We start from the raw sequence: 14,946 nt of genomic DNA, 5'->3' as shown, positions 1-14,946 counted from the left end.
CTGGATTTCAAGTCACATTCACTAACGTTGCAATGTAGATGCCACTTCGGGGGCCTATCTGTTTTATATTGTCAAATATTTGCATTGCTCACATTATTTGATAGTAATATAGTATCATAGTAACTAAAAAAAACAGTATCATGTAACAATAGCATCCCGGGGGAAAATGATCTTAGATATGGAGGCAACAACCATACAACAGAAAATTGGAAAATTATAATACATAAAACACAATTAAGGAGCGTCAAGCCACAATACAAGACTGGGAGCTGGTAACAAAAAAACACAAGACTAGGATAAATTCTATCTAGATTAGACAGGCTGTGTAGGAAGAAAAAGATATACATGAGAAAAAGTAGCATCTTTAAGGAATGGATTTAATCAAAACTTGAGGAAAAAGGCTTTCCTCCACTTTTTAATACTGGTGCTCTTACTCCTCATTAGCCTAACATACTATTATTCAAACCTTTTCCCTTGATCTTCCAGGGATTGAGGAATCTTTTTCAGCTTCAAATATCTCAGTTGGCAATGCAGCAGGATCAAACTCAAAACAGCCTCTTGGAACACCTTCCCTTTCATCCCCACTCATCCTGAATGAAGGAATTTGATGTGAGAACCTATAAGTTTGATTTGGTGGAATAGAAAATGTGAATGTGTTATCCCCATTCTTCCCAGTTTTCTCAAAGAGGCTAGTAAATCCCTTTACTTTGCCTAGATAAGCTACTTGAATGCCAAGATTTTCAGTATAATCTGAAAGGATTTCTACATAAGCAAATTCACGCTTCAGATAATTTTCTGGATTAGAACTCCAATTGATATCCCAATTTCTGAAAATCGCCCAGGTTTCTCCCTTCTTGGGAAGCACTAGGTAAGAATCTTTCTCATTTCCTTTTATAAACTGTATCTGGTGAGAGAACATACCACGATCTGTAGTTTTCTGAGAGTTAGCAAGTTTGAACTTGCCACAAGCAATAGGCAAATCTGCATTATACCAATGAACCTCGCTATCTTCATCTGGGTCAGCTTCCAACCAAGTAATCTGCAACTTGAAAGGGAAGGTCACTTTCTTGACAAGAGCATAAAATCTTGGCATAGCATCGGTGGTATCATAAATTGCCCATAATTGATTAACAGCAAAACAATCATCAGCCTTGTCCTTCTCAAAATTATTGAAATCTGGATCAGGACAAACAATGGTCTCTGGACTAGAAGGCATATCTGAATTTGGTGGATCAACATCCGACTCCAATACCGTATCACCTTGAAAATGAGAATCTTCAGATACGTTCTTACTCTCAACTTCAGCATTGTTCGATGATTCATCTTGTCGTGGCTTTTTGGAAGGAACAGCATCATGGTCATCTTCATGGTTTTCCTTATATGAAACGTGTTGCTTTTGTCTGGAAGACCTTCTGACATTCAATCTTGAAGGATCAGCATCATTTTCTCGAACATTGAAACCTTTCTTTTCATAATCATTTCCAGTGTTGAATCTCTCTGTTGAATCTGGTTCTGGTTGTCTCACTCTCTTACTTCCAACATTGTTTGAAGATTGTGACTTCATTGGCTTGGACACAGGAATAAAGCCATCCTTACTCTTCTCATCTTTATGTTGCTTACCAACTCCATTAGCACATGTTTTCATACATGAAGGATACGACGGCACAAAAGTGTCTGCACATCCACTACTAACGGATGTTCCACCATTACTTTTACAGGCTGGTTTTGGTGGATCCTGCGTTGGAACCTTTTTCGGGGCACCAAACTGTACGAATGATGGGAAAGTCTGTGGATTCATAGCAAGAGCTACAAATGAGTTCTTACATTTCTGACAGAGTAGGGCCTTATTTATAACATAAATGTAGAACTGGAATTTGGTATTACAATGCCTGCACATTGTCCAGAATGTCGGCTGTGCAGGTTTCAGATGGGGATTCAAAGAAGGAGAGTTTGAAGAACATTTTTTCTGATGTTTTGTTGCATTAGGAACTTGATTTGCTGCAGGTTTCCCATTAGAGGGATGGGATGAGGTCTTAGATGCTGCAGCTCTAACATGGGCTTTAACCTTTATGTCGTATAAAGACCGCGTTGCTTTATCACTCAACACCCTATTGGCTTCCCCAATCAACTTGAAAGCAGCTTCTGCACCAGCAGATTTATTTTTATCAGGATGAAGTAGCAGTGCAAGCTTCTTGTACTGTTTCTTTATGATTGCTTCCTCGGATAATTTTTCAGTCTGAAGAACTCCATACCAGTCCATATCATACTTAGACAGCTTGTTGAGTGCAGCATTGTGAACCTCACAAACAGCAAGGATCTGAGCAATGTTTTCAACATCAGCATAGAGCCTTTTGGCCTTGTTAGCAAACTTCAGTGCATCTACAAATTCACCCCTTTGCATTTTAGTTTCTGCCAGTTGCTTAGCCTTCACAGCGTCATCCTTGTTACACTCCATTAGTGAGTTGATGTCAAAGATCCAATCACCTCAGTTTCCTCGATATCACACAAAAATAACACCTTGAATTTTGTGTCTATTCACGTTCAACAAAAAGCACTTTGTTTTCCACCTAATTGACACAGACCCAGCAAAGATAAAATTAAGCCAGCTCATCACTATTCACTACTCTATGAAGCACTAACACACGCGTACACCGAACTAGACGATACAAACACAAGTAATAATTTAAGACAATGGAAATACTTGAATGCAATCACATGTACAAATGTCGTGTCAATCCTCTAGTCAATATTCACTACTATATCATGTATTACTAGCATAAAAGATAACACGAACACGGGTGCTGTAGACATGATTCATTCACACACAAGAAAATGCCGCAACACAACAAATAAATTAGTTCTAAGGTGGCAAAATGGATGAATTTGATAGATTTGCATTGGATTGTTAATGAATGGATCAAAACAATCCATTTACAATCCGCTGAAATTTTAAGAGTAAAATCTAATACAATCCATTGAATAAAATCCAATCAATCTCAGAACTTCTAGACTAGCAGACATTAACTAAAATGAAATTAATTTCTCAACAATTTCTAAATAATCGAACCCTAAATAAATAGACAAGCATAAAAGCTAACATCACAAACACAGTGGTATAGACATGATTCATTCACACACGAGAAAATGCCGCAACATAACAATCAAATTAGTTCTAGGGTGGAAAAATGGATGGATTTGGATTGAATAAAAAAACCTAGATTTATATCGAGAAAAACTCAGTTTTGGTTTATACCTTTTGGATTAACCCTAAAACAGCATAAAATAAAGAAATAAATACAGAGATTAAAAAAAAAATTGTGATTGGGAGGTATAAAGCAACGAAGAAGACGAAGACGAAGAGAAGAGAACTTACTTGCAAGTGCGAAGTGGAAGATCAAAATCGAACTCAGTTAGCACGAACGGAGAACTTGGGGAAAATGTAAGAAGACAGAAAGACAGTGAAAGTGTAAAGTGTTTAAAACACCAGTGACTTAGAAGAGGAGGGAAGTACAAAGCGGGAAACGAAAAATTTTCGCAACTTTTCATTTCCTCCCAAATTTTCACTCAAACTAAATTTTCCGACCAATTTTTTTACTATTTTATTCATGTTTTAATTTTCCCTCAAAAACTCTTTTATGATTACTATGAGATTAATTTTTTTGTGAGGAAGAGTTATGAGTAATTTACTCAACAATCAACGAAAATTTATTTTATTATGGTGAAAAAAAATTGAGAATTTATTTAATGGATAAAAAAATTGATTTTATTTAAGAAGTCAAACTAGTCCAGACCATAAGAAAAACATTTTAAAGTCTCAAACTAACACCGCAAAAAAATGAATTGATTTTATAAAATTGTTTTTGAAAATCAATTTCATAATCAACGTTATTATTTAAAGTTTAAAATATAATCAATTCTGAAGACAAAATCAATCATATATTGTATAAAAATCAAACATGTCAAAATTAATTCTACATTTCTAAAATTAATTTTGGCACCTCTAAAAGTGAAATCAAACATACATTAAATTTATAAGTGGTATTAACGTATTAATTTTTACTCCACTTGCAAATTTGTTCATTTCACTAATGTTCATTATTGTAGACTAACTTCAATCGTCTGTCTACTATTTTTATTGTGTTAATGCATATAAATTACGAATAATTTTTTTAAATTTTTTATTAATTTTTTTTTATTTTGATTCTAATTATAAGTATATATATTTTGTACTTTCTTATTGAAAGAAATTATACTTATCTTGTTAAATAAACAAACTATACTTTTTTTTCAATGACACTAACAACATAGCAAACATAATATTTTGTACTTTCTTATTGAAACAAATTATACTTATCTTATTAAATAAACAAACTATACTTTTTTTTCAATGACACTAACAACATAGCGAACATAATATAAATTCTTATCTTTTTGAATAATAACAAAAATATAATATTTTTATATGCAAATTTATTTATGGGTATAATTGAAAGTAAAAAAAACAATCCAAAAAACATGTATTATCTGTATAAAAAAACCCTTAATTTTTTGTCCAAAAAAAAAAACCCTTAATTTTATATATAAACAATGAAAAATCGTTCACACAATCATTCAATCCAATCACACAAACATGTTATTTTGTCTGTTATATTAATTCTTAAAATTTATCACAAAAGTGTATATATGATACGATGTGATTAGCATTTTAATTATTATGCTTTGACCGAAATGCCAGCATATACTCAATTAGATATTAATTTGTAATATATATATTATATTAATTTTTATTTTGTATGAATTTTTTTTGCAGCAATGCTTAAAGTTTTCGAACTCAAAATTTCACATAAAATATATTCAGAAATAAACCACTAGCTTCACTAAAAAAAACCACTAGCATGTAAGTGTAACAATGCAAAACTACATAAAGTAATGTAATTGGTCAAATGAATATGTTAACATATTTTGAGGGTAATATGTCTTTTTTTTTTTTAGGATTTAAGAAAATTTAAGTGATTTGAGTTTTGAGGGTTCATCAAGGTTAAGACTTATAGAACCTTGAGGCACTGAGTTATTAATCATTTCGGAATCAATGGAGAAACAAAAATATTACTTTGAAATATATGTTTTTTTGAAAATTTAGGTGATTTGAATTTTGAGGGTTCATAATGATTAAGTCTTTCTTTAAGACTTTCTATTGACTTTTGATTCAACAAAAATATATGTTGACAAACGTTCTTATACATCTTTTAAAAAGAAAAGTGTTTGTGTTATTGTATATAAATAATTATCATTGGATTACACACACTTTTTTGTGTGTGAATATTAACTCAATTCAAACACATTTGTTCATATAGTAATCTTCACATACATTGTAAAATATGTTAATATCTCCTTTCATTTTGCTTGAATCAAATACAAAATATCTTAAAATCTCTTTCCATCAAATCAAACACAACATTCTAAAATATTTCATTCTCTCCTTCCCTTCATTCAATCCGTTTTATTAAAATTCATCCATCCGTTAAAGCAAGTGTACCTCAACACATCTTTTAACATACAATTGAGTGAAATTTTGTAAAGGTAGATGTTTATCACGAATAGCAACATCACGACAAACAACAAAGTGTATAATTTTTCAATTTCACCTTCACCCTGAAAGTTTTACTGTTTTGTAAAAAATGTATTGCTTCCTGAGTGGAATCCTTCCTCAATAGCCGCACTCTATTGCAAAATATATAAATAGTATGTGTTACTTTGCATTTTTCACAATAATAATAACAAAACAAAAATGGAATGTCCAGTCGATGACACCATTTAACGAACGCATCTAACTATGAGAGAGAAGAAAACATCATTCACCACTATCCGATCAATTGGATTTTCTGACGGTGATTAGTCAATGACAGACAAAGTCAGTACATAATTCGCACCAATAACAAGAATAACCATGCTTCAAGTGGCTCAAGAAAACAATACAAATGACACTTCATTGTCTGGCATCTTCACATGATCATATCAAAACAGTACAAGCCTCGATGCTATTCATCCGTGATGTTTCACATCTGCCCCACAAGCATTTCCACAAAAGCATACATTGAAAACAATAATCAAACCAGCCCAAACTACCTCTACTTATTATTGTCCATTCAAACTGCACTAAACATGATCATGCTCAACATTGATCCTTGCTGACATGGAAACCCGAAAAATAATATGATGTAGTCTCTTATAAAATTGGTTTCAGACAGCAAGTTAATTCTGTTAGTGCAATTACACTCTTAAGAAAGAGTGTATAACTTGTACTTTGTTGATTATGAATTGAGTGGTTCATACGGTACAAAAGATAAAAGTATTTATAGACATCATCTCTTACTTGAATAACAAGTAAGCTAACCAACTCATAACAAACTAGTTAGTTACTAACTAACTCTACCTCTAACTACTCGATAGTTGAATTATAACCACAAATTCCATTTTACTTAGTCAAGCCATCGATCATTTTACAATATAAACAGAATAACACCATACACTCCTCATCAATGCCAAGCCAAGGTCTATACCATCCAATTATCCCAAGTCACTAATATCTGAACGCTATCTTCTACTATCTTCTCAAAAGACTAATAATTTCTAAAGGGGATAGAGATCTCCAAAAAGATATGAAAATAAATCTCATATTACTAATAATCATCTACAATTCTCATAGGAGAGAACAAGGAGAATACCACAATAGTGACGTGGCGGATCACAGACAAGAGAAGTGGATTAGACCAGTAGCTGGGGAAGTGAAGTGCAATGTCGACGCAGCAATTTTTAAGGATTAAGGATGTTATGGGGTCGGTATGTGTCTAAGAGGTGATCGATGGGAGTTCATTAAAGCGAAGACAGCGTGGTACAAAGGTCTCCCACAACCCAAAGAAGCAGAAGCTAGAGGTCTAAAAGAAGCTAGAGGTTTTCCAGGGTGTCTATCGAACTTGATTGCAAGCAAGTGGTTGACGGCATCTCTAGCAACTTCAGCACCAATTCCATGTTTGGCGCGATTCTCAATACTTGCAAAACTTCACTTATGAATCATCAAAACTTTAAGATAAGTTTCATTAGGAGACAAACAAATAATGTTGCCCACTTGTTAGCTCGGGCGTCATTATCTTATGCTAGTTCCCGAGTTCATGATTATATGTCATCTTGTATTACAACTACCATTAGAAATGAAATGAGTTAAATTTGTTTCTGTCCAAAAAAAAAAACTATCATTCTCATGTCACATTCACTAACGTCGCAATGCATATGCCACTTTGGGGGGCTATCTGTTTTATGTTTTCCAGTATTTTTATATTGCTCTCTCTATACGATAGTAATATAGATAGTAACAATAGCATTGCAGGGAAAACGAAGAATAAACCATCGATGTAGTCTGTAAACTATCACCTACACTTCAATTTGAAGTCTAAATTATGTAAATATAATTAGTCCCTAAATAATATAAATATGTCAATTTAGTCTTTGCTATTAAGATATTAAAGACTATAAGGGACGAAGTTAGGCACTGATTATTATATTTATAGAGTTTAGAGATTGAATAGGAGAAATGGTAATAGTTTAGGGACTAAATTGATAATTTATTTGAAAAATGAACTTGGGAAAGGTACGAAGGCAATCCACCACACTACTGCAAATCGACAAATTATAGTACTTAAAAACAATTAAGGAACGTCAAGCCACAGTACAGGATTAAAAGTTGGTAAAAAAAACACGAGACTAGGATATGTTCTATTTTACACAGGTTGTGCAGGAAGAAAAAGATCATCATTAAGTAATGGATTAAATAAAAAAAACTTGAGGAATTCTGTTTTCCTCCACTTTTTAGAACTGGTTTTCTTACCCCTCATTAGCCTAACATGCCATTATCTTCTATTGTTCAATCTCTCTTTTGGTTGTCTCAGTCTCTTACTTCCAACATTTTTTGAGGCTCGTGGCTTCTTAAGTTTGGATTTTGACACAGTAAAACAGCCCCTTCTTACTCTTTCCACGATTACTTTTAGAGGCTAGTTTTGGCGGAGCCTGCATTCGAGCCTTTTTCGGGGCACCAAAGGGTACAGATGAAGGGGCAGGCTGTTGATCACTAATACCAATAGCTTGAGCTTTAAAGTTTTTCTTACAATTGTGACAGGGTATGACCATATTCATAATACTTAAGGGGTACTGGAACCTGCCTTTACAGTGTTGGCACATTGTCCAGAATATCAGTTGTGCAGCATTCAGATGGGGATTCCAAGGGACATTTGAAGAATATTTTTCCGGGTATTTTGTGGCATTTGGAACTTGATTTTCTGCAAATACATTCGCATTTGAGTGATGGGATGAAGTCTTAGGTACTGCATCACTCACATGAGCTTTAACTATCATGTCCTATAAAGATCACTTTGCTTGGTCAGTCAACACGCTATTGGCTTCCCCAATCAACTTGAACGCAGCTTCTGCACCAGTAAATTTATTTTTATCAAGATGAAGTAGCAATCCGAGTTTTCTGTACTGTTTCTTTATGATTGCTTCCTCGGAGAGACTTTCTGTCTGAAGAATTCCATACCAGTCCATATCAGACTTAGACAGCTTGTTAAGTGCAGCATTGTGAACCTCACAAACAGTAAGGATCTGAGCAATGTTTTCAACATCAGCATACATCGTTTTGGCCTTGTTAGCAAACTTCAGTGCCTCTACAAATTCACCCCTTTGCATTCTACTTTCCGCCAGTTGCCTAGCTCGCACAGCCTCGTCCTTGTTGCACTCCATTAGCAGCACTATGTGTTCCACCTAATTGACACAGACCAACGAAAGGTAAAACTAAGCTAACTCATCACTATTCTATGAAACACGGACACCAAACACGACAACGACGCATAAACATAGGAAATCATGTTAAAAAATAAAAATACTTGGACAATAGATTACATAATACTAACATAATAAGATTATAATACTTAAATGGGGCGTTACTAAAAAATTTCAAGAATAAATCATGAATTTAATTGAGAAATTTAAACAAATAAGTATTTAAATACAATGAATTAGCATCTTTAGAACTTGCATAGCAAGTAATCAAACATCAAACACAATTCAACGAAATCCTTTTCAAATAAACCATAAAAACCTCCAATTTATTCGACCATGCATATTTGTTCTAAATAATACCTAGAATTACGAAGAGAACAACTTACTTTTCGTTGAGCAGTGGGAAAAATACGAGAGAATTGAAATAAACAAATACGATAAGTGAAAACAAGGTTTCTACCTTTTGCTATTTGCCCTAAATTCCAGAGCTACAATACAAGTACACAGAGCAAATTCCAAACTGATTCCGGGGCTTAAAAATATAATAACCGATTAGGGTATTGTTGTGTTTCTGATGGTTGCTTATAGTATCAGAGCTTATATCATAAGTGCTTATATTCGATAAGCTTTTTACTTATGGATGTTTACACTTATAAGTACTTACATAAATTGAAGTGTTTGGATGTGTCATTGTATAAACAAATATAAAATGTTAGTATATTTTTATTTGAATAAAAATAAAGAATCAAAACCATTATTTTTTTTTTAAGGAGAATCAAAACCATTATTAAAGAGTTTAATGTTGGGGGTTGACGTTTTAAAACAACTTTGCATACACAACGAATCAGAATATTTAGAATTGTCACATCAATTAAAATTTTAATTCTTGTATGTGCAAAGTTGTTTTAGACGGATAACGTACTACTATTAAATTCTTATTAAAAGGCTATAAAAAATATATAACTTAACATAAATGATAAAAGATGGTTAACATAACTTAGCAAAACAATAAAGAATTACATAATATATAAAAATAACTTAGCACAAAAGATAAGTGTATAAAACTAAAAGATAGGAGAAAATTTGTTATAAAAAATAGTTCTTATTGAAATTAATTAAAAAAGAAGAAGAAGATAAGAGTGTTAAAAGGGAGTATAATTGTTTCAAATTGGAAAAATATAACACAGTGGGAATCAAATGGAGTACTTTTGCAAAAGCTCCGTGTTAAGCCCATTGATAAGCTTGTAATTTGAGCTTATTAGAACATTGCTTAAGCAGTTTATGAAATTGGTGTAAGCTCTTTTGATTAATGTATCCAAACACTTTTTACAAAAGCTTATGTTAATAGATAAGCTCACATAAGCTTAAATAAGTTAATCCAAACAGGCCCTATATATAGAGATAAGCTTTTAATGCAAAAGTTTTTATTTTATTTTTTGAGGGGATGCAAAAGATATTTTTAAATCATGTATAATTAAACTTTTTAACAGAGTTTAATTGTGATGTACTAGCAGTGTAAAGACATGTTACACAGTCGACTAATAATATTATGCCACACTATCAGGAGCGGATGCATTCATGCCTAAGCGGTGGCCATGGCTACCCCAAAGAGAGAGAGAAATTACTGAATAAGTAGATGTATTTTTTCATTTAGCTACCATAACAGTATATAGTTGGCTATCCCAAATTTGATTTTAGATAGAATAACTTTTTATTTGATTTTACTTACTTTTCAATTGAACTTTGAATTATTTGATCCTGTCTCCTAAAAAATAGAGGATCTAACCCAAAAAATAATAATATTCTTTGATTTAACAAAGAAAATACGAGAGCAACAAAAATCTATTAATATTAGTCTAACAAATTTCACATAGGCTCACCCCACCCCATTTTTTAAGTATCATTAATTTATTAGTAAATTGGAAAAAAGAAAGGAAACAATGTTTTTTTTTTTAAAGAGAAGGAAAGGATGTTTTATTAACCCTTTATTATTGTACAAAAAAAAATTTGGTAAAAAAAAACCCTTTATAATCCATACTTGTTGCTTTAAACGTATTTTACGAATTACATTTTATATAAGTAATAGTTACTGTGATTTAATTTTTTGTTTATTGGTAAAATTTACTATAAATTTTAAGAGATGTTTTTATATGGCTACCTTATAAAAATTTTGCTAGCTTCCCCTCGCTGCTGCAAATCACTATCTTTTTGAGATGGAACGGATTTTTTCTAGCTTAACTAAATTTCTAAGTTCGAATACAGTCTTAGACATGCAGCAAGGTTAAAACTCTTAGGGAGAGTTTGCCGTCCATTTGAGTCCCACAATGCTCGAAGTTTACACCGAAAAAATCACTATCTCTTTTAAAATAGTTTAATTGAATTAAAACCCAAAAAAAAAAGTCCATCGTTGTCATTGTTTTCTATTACGTCTCATAGTTGGGACATCATTCATAGTCCTGATAAATTACGGGTGAAACTATTGACATGTAAGTATTTGTCTAATTCTCATATTTTTGATGAGGTTGAGTATAAAGGTGCTTCCTACCAAGACATCTTCTATTCTTCAACTGGGTTTTATTATGATGTGAGTAAGGGTGATGTCTCCTTATGGTATGATAAATGGCTCCGTGAAGGTACGATTTCTAGTCGTATCCCTTTTCTGAAAACCCATGATATCCATACTTGCATTACTGACATTTGTGAAGCATATGTATTTGAAGCTTCAATATCTTATACACCCAGTTGTACGATGATATAAAAATGGAGATGCAAACAACATATTATTGACTTTAAAATTTTCTTAAAAAAATACAATCAAAATTTCAAAGTAAAATTCTTATTAGGAGTGCTTGATAAGTTTTAAAGGCTTGAATGAGGGTATAGCCTTGGGGAGATAAATGCATTGGGTAAATTCATTCTAGATTTTTTTTTTTTTTTGTCTTTTAATCTTACTTTAGGAAAATAAAAAGGAAATTTATTACATACAAGAGTGGGATTTCATGTTCTCAAATAGATTTATTTTTTATTAGGAATTATGACAGAAATATTTGTTTGAATTTAAAGTTTTACATGGAGACCATCCAACATATAGTATTGGTTATGGATGTAAGGGTTAAGATAAGAGCGGAGATGAGAGGCCATGATTGGAAAACAAGGATCAAGTGGTGACATTTAAAGGATCAAAACCAAACTGTTTTTCTGCAAAAGATTTTGAAGGAAGGTTGTGTGAAGCTACATAGAAGTGAAAATGATACGTGGAACAAGATGACATATGAGATTAGAAAAGTAGCAAAAGAGACACCGGAAGAATTAATAGGTTTTGGACCTAGCTAGGAGTAAAAAATCTTGGTGGAACCAAAGAGTTCAAATTAAAGTGAGAATCAAAACAATACTTCACTAATAAAAAATAGGGATAAGGGTGATACATATGAAGACTATTACACATTAAGAAATTTAGCACATTCCAACCTTGATGACAGGGTTGTTTTCGAGGGGTGTGTTTTTTAGGATATAGTAAAGGCTGATTAGAGTAGTTTAAGTGGTTAAAAGGTACTTTTTTTAGGATATAGTAAAGAAAAAACTAAGAGTTACTAACTCTACGATACCATTCAACATTTTCTACATTTTTTAGGCTGATAAGTTTAAATATAAAGGATTCTCATATAAAGCTAATATTTTTTTCTTTCTCTTCAACGTGCACACAAATGCATGCAAAGGTGTTAATATTAATTTCGTTACTTTACATTTAATATACAGATCTGCGTATCGGTGACGATGACTTTAAGAACCTTTGTTTGACTGAAATTGAAATGCTGCTTCAGGAAAACGGAGAGTCGCTTACTGACTTCAAATCTATACCCAGGCCAAACGCAGCAGACATGCCAACTTTCACAAACAAGCTTATCGTTGATGAGCTAAATTACAACAAAGATGAACTGTAAAAGACACATGCTGATATGTTACTGATGTTGATTGATGAACAAAGATATGTGCATGAAAAGATCATGGAGTCCGTTGGTTCTGACGACGATGGTTTCTTTTTCTTATATGGTTACAGTGGTATTGGAAAAACCTTTATATGAAAACATTGTCGGCTGCTATTAGATCGAAGGGGTTAATTGTATTGAATGCTGCATCTAGCGGTATAATGACTTTTCTATTACCAGGAGGAAGAACCGCACACTCGACGCTGACAGTCCCTATTGAGATTATGAGGCATCATCGCTTACGATGGAAAAGGATAGTCCTAGGGCAGACCTGGTGCGTGCTGCAAAGTTGATAATTTGGGATGAGGCTCCATTGATGCACTGATGGTGTTTTGAGGCAGTTGACCGATCAATGCGTGATATCATGTCCAAGAATGATCCCCTAAACGAGTTTAAACCATTTGGTGGAATGACAATAGTTTTAGGTGGTGATATCAGGCAGATATTGTCTGTTGTCCGAAAAGGAACGAGGCAGGATATTGTTGATGCATCAATCAATTCATCAAAGATATGTGCTTATTTTAATGTGTTGAGACTTACTGTTAATATGAGATTGGGTGCATCTTTGGTACCTGCAGAGCAGAAAGAAATTGCTAATTTTGGCAAGTGGATACTCTGAATTGGAGACAGCAACAACGCTTCGAATGAGAATGGTGAAATGAAGGTAGAAATTCCTGAAGATTATTTTTCCAAGAAAGGGGAATACTCGCACCAACGCTTGATTCAGTTGAACATGTTAACGAATATATGATGTCACTGTTGCCAGGTGAAGAGAAAGAGTATTTAAACTCTGATTCTGTTTGTCGCTCGGGTGAAAATTCTGATGTCCAAAGTGAGTGGTTCACAACGGAATTCCTTAATGGTATTAAGAGCTCTGGAATTCCAAATCACCGGTTGAAACTAAAGGTGAGATGTCCAGTTATGCTGATGAGAAACATCGATCAGGCCAATGGACTGTGTAATGGTACAAGGCTGACAGTTACACATCTAGGGAAGAGCACGATAGCTGCTACCGTAATTACAGAAAAAAGGGCAGGTACCAAGGTATTCATTCCCAGGATGAATCTTATTCCGAGTGATCCAGGACTACCCTTCAAATTCATGCGCAAATAATTTCCATTGACGCTTTGTTTTGCAATGACAATAAATAAAAGTCAGGGTCAATCTTTATCTCGAGTGGGAGTTTATCTTCCTAAGCCCGTGTTCACGCATGGGCAACTCTATGTCGCTGTCTCTCGAGTTACTTCTAGAAAAGTTTTTTAAAAAGTATGATCATTGGTTATGTTTTAGAATTGTTGTTGCTATAATTTAGAAAACTAAAGTTGCGCATTGATTGAAAGTTGTTGTTTTTTTTTAAATTTCTTTGTAAGGCGTACTGGTCATTATAGACATGCAATTTCTATATAAGCAGATCTTCCTGCCATTGACTATTAATTCATGCATTTTTCAGGTTTAACAATCCGTGGAACCTTTTTTTTACATCGTTGTTACCCCTAAAATACAATATTTACATTAGACCATTTGTTTTGTAAAAATTAAAAACAAATAACAATCGGTGTTTCTGTAGCCCAAACTATATTTATACACACCCGTAAAAATTAAACGTTTGCATTTACCGACTACGTGTATGCATGTGACAATGACTATTATATAAAAAATACATATTTTTTAGTTTTTATGATTAATAAAATACATTTTGTCAACAAATATTATTACACAGTACGTCGGCGTATTTTTGCAAGAAAATTACATATGCTAAGTTTAACCATGAATGCATCTTATACTACAAATAATTAGTACAAGTATAATAATCCAAATATTTTTATCGTTATATGCAATGTTTAGATATTTCAAAATATATACAAAATTAAAATGATATTTTTTTCATATCGAATTTAAAATCTATACATTTGATCAAAAAAAAATTTTATTTTCCCGTGCTAGCACGGGGCAGAGGTCACTATACTAGTTACTGACATTTGTGAAGCATGTATTTGAAGCTTCAATATCTTATACACCCAGTTGTACGATGATATAAAAATGGAGATGCAAACAACATATTATTGACTTTAAAATTTTCTTAAAAAAATACAATCAAAATTTCAAAGTAATGTCCGAAAGGCAAAAGTCA

The 14,946-nt window shown here is 32.9% G+C and overlaps 1 protein-coding gene across 1 annotated transcript; it reads right to left on the bottom strand.

Annotated features, from left to right (window-relative positions):
• Nucleotides 1-141: 141 nt before the first annotated feature.
• On the bottom strand, nucleotides 142-3,477 carry LOC25484676 (uncharacterized). Its single transcript, XM_013613574.3, has 2 exons — nucleotides 3,374-3,477; nucleotides 142-2,567 (listed from the first exon to the last, which is right to left on the bottom strand). Exon 2 carries the CDS (start codon nucleotides 2,453-2,455, stop codon nucleotides 461-463), a length of 1,995 nt encoding a protein of 664 aa, XP_013469028.2. The 5' UTR covers nucleotides 2,456-2,567; nucleotides 3,374-3,477; the 3' UTR covers nucleotides 142-460.
• Between the last annotated feature and the right edge of the window lie 11,469 nt (nucleotides 3,478-14,946).

This window comes from Medicago truncatula, chromosome 1, assembly GCF_003473485.1.
Source record: "Medicago truncatula cultivar Jemalong A17 chromosome 1, MtrunA17r5.0-ANR, whole genome shotgun sequence".
NCBI classification, from domain to species: Eukaryota; Viridiplantae; Streptophyta; class Magnoliopsida; order Fabales; family Fabaceae; genus Medicago; species Medicago truncatula.
Note: the sequence above shows the minus strand (reverse complement) of the source record. Positions and strands in the feature narration are given on the sequence as shown.

Coding starts and splice junctions, on each gene's coding strand:
- LOC25484676 (XM_013613574.3), bottom strand. CDS start 2,455: ATGGAGTGTAACAAGGATGACGCTGTGAAGGCTAAGCAACTGGCAGAA.